General features: G+C 35.9%; 1 protein-coding gene across 2 annotated transcripts; it reads left to right on the forward strand.

Moving 5' to 3' along the window:
- Nucleotides 1-2,033: 2,033 nt before the first annotated feature.
- On the forward strand, nucleotides 2,034-15,506 carry flvcr1 (FLVCR choline and heme transporter 1). Of its 2 annotated transcripts, none has more exons than XM_067384200.1 (10): nucleotides 2,034-3,534; nucleotides 4,878-5,022; nucleotides 5,456-5,596; nucleotides 6,606-6,673; nucleotides 7,721-7,824; nucleotides 8,175-8,285; nucleotides 10,655-10,760; nucleotides 10,964-11,075; nucleotides 11,162-11,226; nucleotides 12,383-15,025. In XM_067384200.1, exons 1-10 carry the CDS (start codon nucleotides 2,875-2,877, stop codon nucleotides 12,464-12,466), a joined length of 1,596 nt encoding a protein of 531 aa, XP_067240301.1. In that variant the 5' UTR covers nucleotides 2,034-2,874; the 3' UTR covers nucleotides 12,467-15,025. The 2 variants fall into 2 exon arrangements, with proteins under 2 accessions (XP_067240301.1, XP_067240302.1); XM_067384201.1 differs by having other exon boundaries at nucleotides 2,448-2,663; nucleotides 12,383-15,506.
- The last annotated feature ends 1,463 nt before the right edge of the window (nucleotides 15,507-16,969 follow it).

The following is a 16,969-nucleotide window of genomic DNA, read 5'->3' on the forward strand; positions in this document are numbered from 1 at the left end:
CACAAATTTTAGCTACTCTGTTCCCCAGCCAAGTTTGAAACTGTAAACTTTTAGTATTTTATGAAAATATTTAAATGTAATTTAATATAGAAATTACATTTAAATATTTTCATTTCTGTATAGTGTGCTTATTAAATACATTAAACATTTTAGGAATACGGAAAAATAATTTTATTTGCCAAAAGATCAAAAGGTATTACATAGTCACCAGTGTTGGGTAAGTTACACAAAAAAAGTAATCCACTACAAATTACTACATTAAAATTGTAATTTGATTACATTACTGATTACTGCATGTAAAAAGTAATCAGATTACTACTTACTTTACATTCAAGTTACTTTGAAAACCTATAAAACCTACAAAAATAAACCACAAAGTGAAACTCATAGTTCTTTCCATAATTTAAAATTGACTGAAAAATATTACAGAAGTATGAAAACAGCAACTTGACTTAAAGTTCCAATGCATTACTAGAACTTAAACTTAACATTTTTAGAACCTGCCTAACAATGAAAACTATTCTCTTTACATTTGTCTGTGAATGTCTTATCTACAACAGTCCTTGCTGTATGTAACATGTGTGTGCTAACTTAACTGTGTTTATATTGTTATGTAACTGCATTAAAGACAGGAGAAAAATTGCCTTATAAATAGAAAACATTTCTAATAACATTTGAAAAGAGTATTGAACAGTATTGTTCAGAAGTTACCTTCCCACCCGATCATGAACAAAAATTCAGTCTTGTTTAGGCAAGTTTGTACCGTTCTCATTTTGGGCACTTAAACAGAAAGCATTCTACAGCAAAACCCATTGCCAAGGAGGATATCTGTGCCCAAAGCGAGAACGGTACAACCTTGCCTAAACAAAATTGTTGTTTAGGCCAGGTTGTACCGTTGTACTGTTCTTGTTTGGGGCGTGGGTATCCTCCTTGGCAATGGGTTTTGTTGTAGAATGCTTTCTGTTTAAGTGCTTCAAGAATTTGCTGGTCAAGTTAATAGCGATATAAAGTTTGTTAGAAATTGCACACAATTTGCATTTAACAGTAATATTTTTGTTTTTACGCATATTGAAATCAAAATTATATTTGTATTTCCACTTGAAAAAACAACCAGCACACTCATCTCCGCCCATTTTAGCACACGTTCTCTGGTGATTCATTAAAGCGCTTGCTCATCAAATGACGCATCCGTGCCAAACGTGATTTCTTTTAGAAATGTTTTATTTCCTTGTAACAACGTAACGTAATTTTATTGACATCAGTAACTGTAATCAAATTACATAAATTTAAAGGATTAGTTCACTTTCAAATTAAAAGAAATGAAGGTTTTTGATGAAAACATTCCAGGATTTTCCTCCATATAGTGGACTTCAATGGCCTCCAAACGGTTGAAGGTCAAAATTAGTTTCAGTGCAGCTTCATAGCGTTTAACAAGATCCCAGACGAGGAATAAGGATCTTATTTAGAGAAACCATTGCTCATTTTCTAAATTAAAAAAAAGAAGTATGTTTTAACCATAAATGCTCATCTTGAACTAGCTCTCTTCTTCTTTATTAGAATTCCAGCAGTGTAGACACTGCTAAGTGTATTACTGCCCTCCTCAGGTCAAAGTTTGAACTAATTGTTATATACTTGCACTAGCATATTGTATATGACAATTTTATTCAAACTTTAACCTGAGGAGGGCAGTAATAAACTTAGCAGTGTCTACACTGCTGGAATTCTAATAGAGAAGAAGAGAGCTAGTTCAAGATGAGCATTTATGGTTAAAGCGTAAATCATTTTTATTTATTTTATAAGAAAATGTGCGATGGTTTCTCTAGATAAGACCCTTATTTTTCGTCTGGGATCGCTGTAAACTGTAATTTTAACCTTCAACCCTTTGGAGTCCATTGAAGTCCACTATATGGAGAAAAATCCTGGAATGTTTTCATCAAAAACCTTAATTTCTTTCCGACTGAAGAAAGAAAGACATGAATATCTTGGATGATATGGGGGTGAGTAAATTATCAGGAAATTTTAATTTGAAAGTGAACTAATCCTTTAAAATGTAATGCGTTACATTACTGCGTTATCAGGAAAAGTAATAAGATAAGTTACTTTGTAACGCATTTGATAGTCACATACAACAATAGCTAGCTGCCAAAAAAGCGACACAAATGTCAGTACATTTAAAACGTTATAGGCTGTTTTCAGCAGTTTTTTTTTTTTTTGGTTTGCTTTAAAAGGTTTTTCTATAATTTAAAGTCATAAAATGTAAGAACTTTGGTTTGCACATTAAGGGTGCTTTCACAGTGGGTTTGATTGCCTGGACCGAACCCGAGTTCAGAACACAGTGATCACATCATCCAAACGAACGTACCGAACTCTTACGTCAATCGAACCCGGGTGCGCGCACCAAAAGTGCAAATGTGAAAGCACCGAGTAAAGAGGAAAAAAATGCCTGAAGCGCCTCGTTCAACGCAGCTCATTGTTCACTGTCTACTAGTGTACTTTGGGCTGTTGAAGGCTCGCCCACTTGCCCCGCCCCATCTGCAGTCTCATTGGTCCTTGCCAAGCCTATAAATCCACTTACTGTAGTGGTTGACGAGCTAAAGCGGAGCAAGCAAATCCGAAGGGGATGCGCACATCACGCCATCATCTCTCACATGCTGCTGAAGCCGGTAGTAATCGGAAACGTGTCCCCAATTCACGCCGTTGATCAAAATTACATGGTTTTATTTACATTATTATCAAGTGGACCATCCGAAAACGTCATCCTGATCTCTTTGTGTCATACGCCTAACAGGAAACGTTTTGAGAGTTGCGTATCTAGTCCGATTTGATATGAACTAGAATCGTTTATGTCTAAGTGAAAAGGTTAATTTTGTCGAAATGGTGGCAGGTGAGTTTCTTCCAGAGCAGCATGTTCTGCCTGACAGCACACCTGACGGTAGAGTCACAGAAGGAAATACAGACGAGGACAGCGGCTACAAGGAGCTTTCCAATGGATCGGTCCATATAACATTGGATCCAAAGGTGCTGGAACAGGAGCTTCCACCACCGGATGAAAAAGAAGCGATGCTTCCCGCTGAGCAGAATAACGATGAGCTCGAGACGAGACTCTACTGGAGGCGGTTTGCTGTTCTCGCCGTGTTCAGCCTCTATTCGCTAGTCAACGCCTTTCAGTGGATCCAGTACAGCATCATTACGAACATCTTCATGGAGTATTATGAAGTATCAAGCACCACGATTGACTGGCTCTCTGTGGTCTATATGGTCGCTTATGTGCCTTTAATCTTCCCCGCGACGTGGCTGCTGGATAAGAAGGGGCTGAGGATGACAGCGTTGTTAGGGGCCGGGTTGAATGCTTTGGGTGCGTGGGTGAAGTGCGCCAGCGTAGGGCCCAACCTGTTCTGGGTCACCATGGCCGCACAGATCATATGCTCTGTGGCACAGGTGTTCATCCTCGGTCTCCCCTCCAGAATCGCGTCCGTTTGGTTCGGCCCGAAAGAAGTTTCCACGGCCTGTGCCACAGCGGTGTTGGGCAACCAGGTGTGACCTGTAAATGACATGACATTTGTGATAAATTTGGTTAAATATTACTCGACATGTGGCATATTACCAATGTCACTTCACTTGGTATTTAAAATTGCTTATAGTTACAGTGAGGTCAGCTTCATTAAATAATTTCACGTTATGTTGTTAAGTAGCCAAAATGCCATGGTTACCGTAGCTTCCACTACTGGAAATTTCAGCTCTAGCTGGAAGCTGTGTTTTGGAAGATGATCATAAGTGAATTAGCTCTATTAATAGGTCTTTCAAGCATTCAACAAGTTCAAGCTGGTCCAGGTATTCTGTTCCCATTGACTTCCATTGTATGTTATTACCAGTAACTGTAGAAATGATTATTTTGGCGGGAACTATGGTAACCATGGTACATTTTTTGTTAGGGTGCTTAGTATTTAAATGCATAGTCATATAAACACTTTAATTTACAGTGAGACCAGAAATAATTAACATTGTGTATTATTCTTAAAGGGATATTTCACCCAAAAAAAAATAAAAAATCTGTCATTAATTACTCACCCTCATGTCATTCCAAGACTTTCATTCATCCTTGGACACAAATTAAGATATTTTTGATGAAATCTGAGGCGCGCTTTCTGTCCCTCCATAGACAGCTATGCAACTACTACTTTGACACTTCAAAAAGCTCATAAAGAGATCGTAAAAACTAATCCATATGAATTTAGCAGTTTAGTCCAGATTTTCTATACAGACTGGACCGCTTTATATGATGAACAGATTTAATTTAGGCTTTTATTCACATGTAAACATTGATCAACTCACACATCAGTCGTGGTAAACGGAAGCTCAAGCATGTTTGCTTGACGCATGTGAGAACCAGTGAGGTTCAATCTCATGTGTTGCGCAGTGCGTTTGAGCTTCTGCAAGAGATTTGTTTTCGTGCGTCAAGTAGGTTTGGTTGAGCTTCTGTTTATGTTCGCTGATCAATGTTTACATGTGAATAAAAGCCTAAATTTAATCTGTTCATCATTAAAAGCAGTCGAGTCTCTTTAGAAAATTTGGACTAAACCACTCAATTCATATGGATTAGATTTATGATCTCTTCATGACATTTTTAAAGTGGCAAAGTGGTAATTGCGTAGCTGTCTGTGGAGGGACAGAAATCTCTCAGATTTCAAAAAAAAAATCTTCATTTGTGTTCTGAAGATGAACGAAACTATTAAGGGTTTGGAATGACATGAGGGTGAGTTATTAATGACAGAATTTTCATTTTTTGTGTGAACTATCACTTTAAAGAGTGTTTGTTTTATTATTGTTTTATGTGCTGATTTTTTGTGTGACTTACAGTAAATGTTATTTCCCTTCAGCTTGGTGTAGCCATAGGTTTCCTGCTCCCACCTGTTCTGGTTCCCAACACTGCAGACGACAAAGACCTCATGGGCCACAACATCAGCATAATGTTCTATGGAACAGCTGGAGTTTCAACTCTGCTCTTCCTTCTAACAATATTTGGTAATAATCAATGTGCATTTCACATTGTTAGAACTTTTTTCCAGAAGTTGAGTAAAAGATAAACAAGGAGATTTAGAAATAAATCCAACTGATGCATATATTAATGCTACAAATTATGCAAAATGACCTTCTCTCATTCAGTCTTCTGCATGCTATGCTTTTATGTCATTATAGTTCACAATACACAGTCATGTTGCAACTAGTTGATTTGGAACACCTGGCACATTATCCTTGCATATGATGATGTGTCATCTGTCATCAGAATATAGGAAAGTGCTGTTTTATAAACACAGGCAGGAGAGTTCTATGCAACAATGATTAATATTTTAAAGAGTATAAAAATTAATATAAGTATGTTAATCTCTCACGACAGCTTTAAACATGTTTAGTAATCAGATTATCAGAATTAGATGTTAATGTGTGTGTCTTTCAGTCATTAAGGACAGACCTCCACTCCCACCCAGCAAAGCCCAAGCTGTTCTCTCCACTGTTCCAGCTGAAGACTATTCATACAAAAAATCAATCGTTAACCTCTTTAGGAGCAAGCCCTTCATTCTGCTCCTCATCAGCTATGGTGAGAAAGGCAATTATTCAATACAAAAATTGGCCTGTTCATACCAAGAATGAAAACTATATTAGCGTTCACAGCATATCGTTCTGTTTATTCTAAGCACACGCTGCAGTTATGGATGGACAACGCTATCTCAAGACCAATTCGTACTTATTCTACGAGGTGGCTATTTCGTATAAATTCATACGACCTCACTCGTGTGAATTCGTACGATTTGTCTAAACCCCAGTGACGGTTAGGTTTAGGGGCGGGGTTTGGGGTAGGTCATTCGTATGAATTCATACGAATTTGTCAACTCGTAAAATACATACGATTTAGCAAAAAACGTATGAATTAGTACGAGTGAGGTCGTATGAATTCATACGATTTAGCCACCTCGTAAAATACGTATGAATTGCCGTGAGATCGGGTTGGGATGGAAGGATGATTGGCTGTCAATGATTTTATGTTTCATCAGCTGGAAAAAATCATTCTGAAAGTGATTCCAGCAACATTGTTCTTCTATGCCGTTATTGTTATAGTTGTTGTCAGTGTGGATTCTGATATTCTTTATATTTAGAACGATTTTTAGAACTATATCTTTATTGTTATAGTTATCGTACGTCCTTGGTATGAATGGGCCATATGATGTTTTAAACATTATGACTTTTTTTTCCATGAAACACAAAAGCAAAATTTGTTTTTCTTTAAAATATAATGCATTTCAATAGGTTATCTATATTTTTAATTTTTTTTTTTATATTTCTTAAATTTTTGGGTTAACTGTTCCTTTAATCTAATTTTAGTATTTTCCCTGTGCTTTTAATAGAGCACCATATACCATTCATTATGAGATTTTGTTATTTTATCTTGTGTATGTCTTATTAATTTAATACTGTAATTATACAGTATCAACCTTCTCTAATGCTGCAGTTTTAGTTTTATTATATAGAAAGTTCTGCACTTCAGCAAATATTGTCAGTTCTTTTTTTTTTTTTTCTCTCATTTTCAAAATATCTGATTATGTTTTTAGGCATCATGACCGGATCATTCTATTCTGTATCTACACTTCTCAATCAAATGATAATTACTTATTATCCGGTAAGTGACCTTTGATAAACTCTGCATGAATATGCAATGCTATGTGCATGTGTGTAAGGGGTCTTTCTGGGTCCGTCTCAGGCGCACCACGGTACTCTTTGCCGGGAATGGGCAGCTGGTCACCGATTTATTGTCCAGTTCATTAGCAGCTTTTCATGCATGCCTGCTACTCATGACAATGATACAAATGAATAGACGAGCTCTTCTGTGTACATTCCCAAGTTTGATCTGTCCGAATGTTCTGCAGACTTTCCCACAAGGCTTAAGTTTAGTGAATATCACCATGTGATATTTCTTACTGTGCATAGCACTTCCATATCTGGTCATGAGAACTTTTAAAAAGAGGTGTCACTGACAAATGAAAAGTTAGGTCAGGTGCACACTGTACGATTTATAATAGTCCTTGACAATAATTGCTTGTCACAAGATCCCTGTAAACCATGTCACAGTCAAGATTCGTTAAAAGGATTTGTTGCACACAAGAAGACTCGTTCAGAGTTTTACATCATCAATCCATGACATGTTAGGGGTCTTAATCTGCAGTTTTGTATGTATTTGAATGATTAAGAGCAATAAGCCACGAAAAATAACTCAACTTGGTACTCACAAGCTGTTTGAGAGGCAGCTTTATGTCCGCGACACTTATATAGATCAGTGGTGCGCGTGCTTACACCAAAACCTGCGAGAATGAGTAAAATGCGCAGTAGCCACAAGTAGTAATAGTGAGCGAGAGGAGGCGGGTGTGTGTCAATTTGCCATCTGAGAGAAGAGAGAACGATAACGCACAACTGTTATCGGTGTATCGATACTGCGGAAAATGAGTATTGGAATCGTTTCAGATATTTTTGTGTCAATACATATCAATATATCAATATTTTTGATGAAAACAAAGGGTTTTCTTGACCAAAAACAAAGGGTTTGTTTGTACCAAAATCCTGAGTGCAAAGCTTGCAGGAGGACAGTATCACTAGCATGTTTAAAAGTCATAGAAATGTTCATTTGACCTATTAAAACACCTTTAAACCTTCTAAAACTTTTTTTTTTTAGGGTGAAGAGCTAAATACAGGCCGAATCGGCTTGACTTTGGTGGTGGCTGGAATGTTCGGCTCAATACTGTGTGGAGTCTGGCTGGATCGTACTAAAACCTATAAGTATGTATGTCTGCTAAACCAGTGGATTTTTTTTCTCTGATGTTTTGAAGTACTGGCTTTAAAGCATTTAGCTCTTGCACTCATATTAGTTTTCATTATTAGCTGCTGCTAATCAGTAAATCGTTTTGACTATGTTGAGTATATTTATTTTCTTTCTAATTTTTAATTTAAGGTGCTGCCATTGGCAAAATTTCGACAATATATTGTGGTCAAAAAGGTCCATTTTCTGTTGTCAATTGTGTGACAATGCATTAAGTAGTAAGATTTGGACCATGAAAATGTCATTTTACTATCCCTCATCAGTTAATTTTATCAATCTCAATCAATTCATTTTTCCTCTCACCCTTTAGATTGACAACATTGATCGTCTACGTGCTGTCCTTTATTGGAATGGTGGTGTTCACATTCACGCTGAACTTGGGATATCTGCTTGTTATCTTCTTTACTGCTGGGGTCCTAGGGTAAGCCTGCCATTAAAGTTCAACTTATTGTGCCTGTTACTATCATTTAATTTGTTACTATTTAATTTCTTACCTGTTACTATCATTTAATATCCAGACCATAGCTATTTCACAAGTTCACACATGCAAATAAGTCAGATAGATTAAATGGTATAAGTATTCGGCGTGCCGTCTGAGGAGAGGGCTCTGAGTCCGGTATTTGGCCCGAACCCAGAGTACTCCCCACGTATTCCTGGTTGTGGGCAGCTGTTTCTATGGTGCAGAGATGATGCATTTTTGTAGGCCAAAACCCAGAAACGAGTTCGCATTTTAGCACTTCTTGTTCCATTGTCACAAAGTCAATTGGTTTTTTTGGATGGCTTTTTGGTTAAAAGGCTGAAATATGGTTGTTGGAAGCTTGGTGGTGACGTTGAAGTCGTGGGACCTTGGTGTATTTCATTTATAGCCTACCTTTAGCTTTTAACTTCTGGCTTCAAAATTCATGAAAGTTGTGTTCATCTGTGAAAATTATCTTGATGGACAAAACTTATAAGTATCATAATTCTTTGTTGATTACAAAGCTTGTTTTTTGCAATAATCCAAAGGCTTATGGAAAAATCCTATTGGGTTTTTGTCGAGGTAACCAGGGTGATGGTAACTGCCGATTGGCCTACAAAGTGACCTCATACCTGCACCACTCTATTGGAATGGTCAAAGCCGGTCTGTGAACACTCGAGAGCAAGTTGACTATGCATCAGTACCCGTCATTCATGACACCTGTGTGACAGCCGACATAAACTAAAGGACTGGGCTTATATACCCGATACCAATCAGTAAAAAAAAAAGCATAATCAGCCCCGATACCTATTCTTGAGATCGATCCGGGATATATATATATATACACACAGTGGCATGAAAAAGTATGTGATCCCCTTGTACTGAGTAAGATATCTGTGAAAATGAGAATTATTTTAATAAAATAAGAGGGATAATAAAAAATGCATGTTATTTTTTGTTTAGTACTGTCCTGAGTAAGATATTTTACATAAAAGATGTTTGCATTTAGTTCACAAGACAAAACAATAGCTGAATTTATTAAAATAACCCCATTCATAAGTATGTGAACCATTTTGCATATTTGAACCCTTTCCAGCAACCCTTTTTTCATACTGAGGACAACTGAGGGACTCAAACTCAACTATTAAAAAAGGTTCAAACATTCACTGATGCTCCAGAAGGAAACACGATACATTAAGAGCCAAGGGGTGAAAACTTTTGAACAGGATGAAGATATTATATATAGTCTATATATAATATATATATTATATATAGACTATATATAAGATATTATATATATATATATATATATATAGTCACAATTTTTCTTATTTTGTTTAAATATCATTGTTTTAATTTAGTAATGCCCTTCGGAAGCAACAGAAGATACTTGCATGTTTCCCGGCAGTAAAATTAAGTACAATTTACCTTGATATTTGAATTCAAAAGTTTTCACCCCCCGGCTCTTAATGCATTGTGTTTCCTTCTGGAGCATGAGTGAATGTTTGAACCTTTTTTAATAGTTGTGTTTGAGTCCCTCTATTGTCCTCAGGGTGAAAAGATGAATCTCAAAATCATTCAGTCACTGCTGAAAACGGTTCAAATATGCAAAAATGCTTGAAAACTGATGAATCTGCAGGACCTGGAGGAATTTTCTGAAGAACAGAGCTCAGTTTAACTGCTCAGGACAAACAAAAGACTCATGAACAACCATCATAAAACAAAAAAACAGTCGTAGATCATCAGGTTACCACACACAGTATTGAGAATCAATGGTTCACATACTTATGAATGGGGTCATTTTAATAAATTCAGCTATTGTTTTGTCTTGTGAACTCAATGCAAACATCTTTTATGTAAAATATCTTACTCAGGACAGTTCTAAAAAAAAAATAACATGCATTTTTTATTATCCCTCTTATTCTCATTTTCACAAATATCTTACACAGTACAAGGGGATCACATACTTTTTCATGCCACTGTGTGTGTGTGTATATATATATATATATATATATATATATATATATATATATATATATATATATATATATATATATATATATATATATATATATATATATATATATATATATATAAAAGCATGTGTCTTAGGACTAATTCTCATTTGTCTGTGAAACATTCTGATTATTGTAAACAAGTCAGCAGCACAAGTTCTTTGTTTAAATATAGCAGAAGTGGTCACTGGTCAGGTTTCGGTTTCCTATTGTTGTTTGATACATGCTTGTACATGCTGTACGTTAGCTATTCACATTCAAATAGTTCTCTGTCAGCCAGGTACATATGACTCATGTTACTACTATTCTAATCAAAAGGTTTTTTATGACTGGTTACCTTCCCATTGGCTTTGAATTCGGCGTTGAAATCACATACCCTGAGTCAGAGGGCACATCATCTGGTCTTCTGAATGCTTTTGCACAGGTAAGTTTGGACTGCTCATTCTCAACTTGCTTCATTTTTGCAATAAGCTTTCAGCTGATCATTTCCATACTCGCCCTGGTAACCACTATCAGTTTGAAGAGCCTGGTGGAATACAAACCCACATTTAATTATCTCCAATATTTTGAAGAATAAGTCGTTGGTATTTCAATATTTCTGTCTCATACAGTAACTTTAATTTTTAGGTGTTCGGCATAATTTTTACTCTCATACAAGGGCGACTGACCACAGACTACGGCCCACTCAGCGGAAACATTTTCTTGTGTGCTTGGATCCTCTTTGGCATTGTTCTAACAGGTTACTTTTCTTATTTACAGGCCTTTCTCTTATTGATCAGTATTGTTGGTGAACAGCATTAAAAAATGTTTGTGTTGTTCTTACAGCTCTGATTAAATCAGACCTCAAAAGACACAACGTCAATATGAGCAATACAGACAAAGGACAAGCAGTAAGTCTCATTTTTATGCTATTCATCACTTTTGTAAAATAAATATGCCAAACACAGAGAGGCAAATCTTGATAACGTGAAGTGGTAGATATCTCAGTGAATTTATTATCAGTTTAGTGCGAGATCAAAGTCAAAAAGGGCAAAAGCCATGCTGTTTGACCAAAGTGAATATTCATTGGTACAGAGAATACAGAGATTTTGCCTCACATATTTGAAAGTAAAATGTAATGTCATTTTTATTTTGTATTTTATTTTGTGTTTATTTATTTGTATTATTATTTTTGGTTGTACTTTATTTTAAGATGATGTAGTTAAACTGTAATTACTGAGTAATATTAATTAACTACATGTACTTACTATAGAGTTATGGTTAGGGTTAGGTTTAGGGTTAGTTACTTGTAATTATGCATAATTTACTGTTATTACTATAGTAAGTACATGCAGTAATGTGTAATTATGTCACCTTAAAAACAGTGTTACCTTATTTTTTTTGGAAAATTATGATATAAATCCAGGCATTGTTTTTCAATGTACACTACCGTTCAGAAGTTTAGGATCGCTAAGATTTTTAAAAAATTTATTTGGTAAAGAAATTAATGCTTTTGTTCGGCAAGGATGCATTTAAGAGATTTCTGTTTCAAATAAATGCTGTTCTTTTGAACTTTCTATTCATCAAAGAATCTTGAAAAAAAAAAAAAATCATTGTTATCATGAAAATATTAAATGGCACAACTGTTTTCAACATTTGATAATAATAAGAAATGTTTATTGAGCAGAAAATCAGCATATTAGAATGATTTCTGAAGGATCATGTGACACTGAAGACTGGAGTAATGATGATAAATTCAGGAATTACATTTTAAAATATATTACTATGGTAAATAATTATATTAATTTGTAATAATATTTCACAATATTAATGTTATATGCTATTTTTAATCAAATAAATGCAGCCTTGGTGAACATAAGAGACTTCTTTCAAAAACATTTAAAAATCTTACCGACCCCAAACCGTTGATCGGTAGTGTATTTGGCCTTCGATATCCTGAAGTTGAAGATAGCCATTTTATCAATTAATTGCTGTCTAAAGGGAAATGAAAAACATTTTCAGGTCTTAATGAGATCTTAATTGAACACATGTTTCTCTCCCCTGAAGGTTCCCACTGAGCTGCCTTCTGAAAAAGTGTCCAGTGACGTCAAGCTAGAGTCCTCTAGTTTACCTCATGAGACTGCGATTTAAGTTTTAAACGTTTCCAACAGCACATCAACAATCACAAGAGATTACAAACTCTCCTGAGATGACTTGAAATCTCCCTATTTTGCTGTAATATAGTGTAATGTAATGATGTTCTAGCACAATTTTCTGTGAAAATGGTAGGGCTGCTCCCTAATAGTCGACTAACCCTTAGTCGACTAGAAGACCCTTAGTCGACCAAAATTTTATTAGTCGGGTTAGTCACGAAAAAAAAACTCCACAGAATGTGGCAAAATCACGCAGTCCGTGAGGGACGGATCGTTAACAGTGGGTCCTTGTGGTAATTACAGTATGTCGGGCAGGATATCCAAACATTTGCCTATCACCCATCGACCTCAAATATGGCTTATCATTTGAAACATACAAGTAGTAGCAACTTTACATGGTCGCTCGCTCTGACTTTAACCTAGATAAATGTGCGCTATTTGTGTGGAGTGTGGAAGCTGGAGTATTAGCGCACTTTACTGTTTGACATGGAGGCGCCAGCGCAATCACTTGCATTTTTTTCCTGATAACAGCGGAAACAACTTAAAATACACCAACATTTTTGGTCATACTATACGCAATTATACGCAATACATCATGCAAAACTGTAAGGGGTCTACTTTTATTTGTGTGAACTCGCAATAACAAGAAATTGTTTTTGTAAAATAAAGAAAACAAACAGGATGCGCTTTCTTCCATCTCTCTTCCTGATCTGGAGCGCGTCACAAAAATGAACCGAAACTCAGAGCATATAGGCTACTTAACTCACAGACATGAGAAATATATCTATAAAACATCTATAGATAGAAAAAGTGAAATGTCTACTTTTAAATGAACCAATTTGAATGGAAAAGAAATGCACTGCTTATGTAATCCATATGAATGGTGCATTTCTCTCTATAGGCGCGTTCACTATACTGCAGAGACGAGTCAGCATCATCAGCTTCATCTTTGCGGCCGACACTGACTCAGAAAACATTCCTTTATTATAAATAATTATAATGTCTCCTTAGTATTTTTTCCGGCACATTCATAATCATTACTTTTGCTGTTGTTGCGGCAAAATTTAAGCCTGCACTTGAGTGCAAAATAGGGTATATATATCAACCCCCCTCCCCTCCCCCTAGGATATATTTAAGTAATTAAATTAATATAAATGTGCGATTAATCGACTAATGGCTTAAATGAAGGATGACTAGTCGATTTGAGAAATCTTTAGTCGGGGCAGCCCAAGAAAACGGACCGTGATAATTGTTCGGAAATATACTGTGAATGAATTTCTCCTAATCTAGGCTGATTGTATATACAATCTGTCTCTCAAATATACATGCATGATACTTTTTATTTGTTTCAAGAACTGTGGACCAAATAGTAGTTATTTTACAGGGCTTGTAAGGCCCATATGCACAAGCATGTTTGTTTGCTTCGTCTCAAAGCACTTTTCTTACTGTGCGTTGGTTGTTCGTTTCTAACATCTGCTGATGCATTGCAGAACATCTACATGTCCACAAAGGCCATAAATTCCCATTTTATTTATTCAGGACGATGAAGAATTCCCATGCTTTCAATGAAGAGTGTTCTGTAAACTAAAAAGACATAGTATGCAAATTGTAGTGCATAGGTAAGTGCTTTAGCAAATTGACCTACCATTATGAGACTGACATTATTTCAAATACTTAATGCAGTCATTGCAAGATAAAATCAAATGTTGTGTAAGTGCTTTTTTGACCTGTAACACATATAGTACTAGGAGAAGGCGTTTAGTCTTTTCCAGAGAGCACAAACCAACCTTTCAGCATTTGTACCATGTTAAGAATGTGTTTAGTTTAAAAGGAATGTGATTTATTTGTGTGAGTGTATTGCTGACAGGCCTAGTGAGGTTTCATGAAAATGTCATTCCTCAGAAGTGTGGTAGAAAGGGGACTATTATTTTAATATTTTATAAGCCTATAGGTTTACTTTCTTTTAGTAACTAATTTTTGCACTTTTGATGCATATTTATTGGAAAGATGGATTTTTCAGGATTGTTTTTGTATTTATTCATTTCTGCTTTGAATTTCTACTGTTTCTACTTAGTATACTTGTCGTTTAATGAAGACAGCTGTGCAAACTGGGGTTTCACACGATTGTCACAAAAATGATGCTGGGAAATTCACTGTAAAGTTAAAAACTTATTTGCATTACACTGAACATTGGAGGAATGGAAGTGGCTCATGTTTCCATCACTGCTGTTGTAAAGTAAAAATGATATTGTTAAAACTAAAATGTCCAGTTTGTTTATTGCAATTATGTTATGATACAGGGTTTTTCAGTCTTTTAGATGCCACGGACCCCCAGATACGATCATTCTCTTGCAAGGGACCCCATCCTTTAAATAAATGTCTAAAATATTTTTCTAAAAAATATTTAGTTTCTATTTAGTCACATCCCCCCCCCCCCCCACTCATTATATTAATGTACTGTTACAGTAATGTAATCTATGTACATTTTTTTACACTGTTTTTCTTTAAACTTTCCACTGACCTCTTAGCACTCCCAGACACCAGATTGAAAACCTCTGAATGTGTTGTAATATTTTTTGAAGGATGCTTTAGAAAGTAACTTTCAGAATTCAGATATTACTAAGACGAACATACAGATTGTGGTTTTCAATTAAAAAGAAGGCTAGGCTTATAAAGTTTACAAGACAAACAAAATAGATAAACTTGAAATGATCTCCAAAACAAAGTTTGAGTGGAGTCTGAGCACGTTAAGTTAACTAAAAGGGTTAGTTCACTCAGGGTTCCTACACATTTTCCATTTCAAAATTCCATACTTTTCCATACTCAAATTTCCAGACCTCCTTCCAAACGATTTCTGCCATTGGTGAGCCTCGGTCTCCTTTTCTATGTTTTTTGGCGCACCAAAAATATTCTCATCACTTTATAATATTAATATTGAACCACTGTACTCACATGAACTGATTTAAATATGTTTTTAGTTCATTAATGGATCTTGAGAGAGGAAATGGCACTGCGTCATGTTTGTAGTCCGGGTCCTACAGTGATTTTTAAATTAGTGTTTGATTGTTGAAATAAAGTTTTGTATTTAGTATTCACGTCTAGGCCCTTGTCTTCTTAAAAACCACATACCTGTGAGACTTTTGTTGGGGATTAATCTACAAGTACTAATATATTCCCAGTTTAACAAGTTGGTATGACTTAGTTGTTTCCCTTTCCGAACATACCACTCGCTACATAGGCGTGAATATTTAATTTGTCTATTAATTCAATACATTTACATTATAGAGATCCTTCTGTGATTTATCCATTCTGCTCTGTGCTTGCTCTGTTCTCAACATTGGTTGTTTGTATCAAAGTATTTTTACAGAGTAGCCTACGAGTACGAGTAGCACAAGCGAAGTATGACAGTTTCCATAATATTTTAGAAATTTCTAACTCTATAAACATATTTGCAAAGTGAAGAGAGGTGAAAAAGGTGACGTGTAGAAAGTAGATAGTTGTAGGGGGGTCTGGGGGTAGGAGAAGATTTTTGTGATTTTAACATGTAAAGGAAGCATTCTGGTGCTCTCTGACAAGAACATAAATGGAAATAAATAAATAAATAAAATGAAAACATTTTGGCACCAGTGCTGAGCACTGACAAATTTCACAATTGAATGTGATTTTGATTCAGAAGCTTGCGATTTTATTTTGATTTGATTACCTTTGATTCAGTATTGATTAATTTGGGGCCTATCAGGTACAGTACATGGCAAATTTCCTTAAAGAAAAAAATCTCTCAACTAATGCTGTAAACTATACAGGGAACCACAGCTGGTACATCACTATAATATTAGGTTAAAAGGTAAAATCTGTAATATTTTTTTTTCTGCTAGAGGTCGCTAGAAGCCTATTCAAAACAAAGGCGTAGTTTGATGACGTCAAGTTTTAGAGCGGAAACTTGGGACATGTGGTCTCTATCTCAACGGACGGTGCAAAAGAATAGGGATTGGACTCGAGAAGAAATCATGTTCATGGATGCGATCATTAACTTTACTGTAGTATGAAGCAGAGCAGGACCGAGTGTTGTGGAGCTGAACGAGGAGCTGGAGCGATTGATCAACACACGCCTCACGAGCAGCGGGACTTTTATTATGACACAGTCGCCGGCGTCGCTTCCGCTTTTCCGGTCATGAGTTTACGGGAGCTGTCCTTGTCGACAGAACCAGCGGCAGATGGTAAACAGTAATTATGTTCCATAAATAAGTAACACAATCCACCATAAAACGTGCAAGAAGTAAATAAGGAACTGCTTGAAGCAAGCTAGTGGTTTGCTGGACGCTAGACACTACTTCCGCATTTGTCCACGGCACTGTTGTCATGTGGTTTCTACATCAGTAAAGGCGGTAACAAAGGTAACTGACGTCATTGACAGGCGACTGCACTGCCCCGTGTCACTGTTTAGAATGGGAATTTTCTAATGATTTACAAGTAGTTGAAAACATTAGAGATATTGTTAGTA

The sequence above is a fragment of the Chanodichthys erythropterus genome, chromosome 4, assembly GCF_024489055.1.
Source record: "Chanodichthys erythropterus isolate Z2021 chromosome 4, ASM2448905v1, whole genome shotgun sequence".
Taxonomy (NCBI): domain Eukaryota; kingdom Metazoa; phylum Chordata; class Actinopteri; order Cypriniformes; family Xenocyprididae; genus Chanodichthys; species Chanodichthys erythropterus.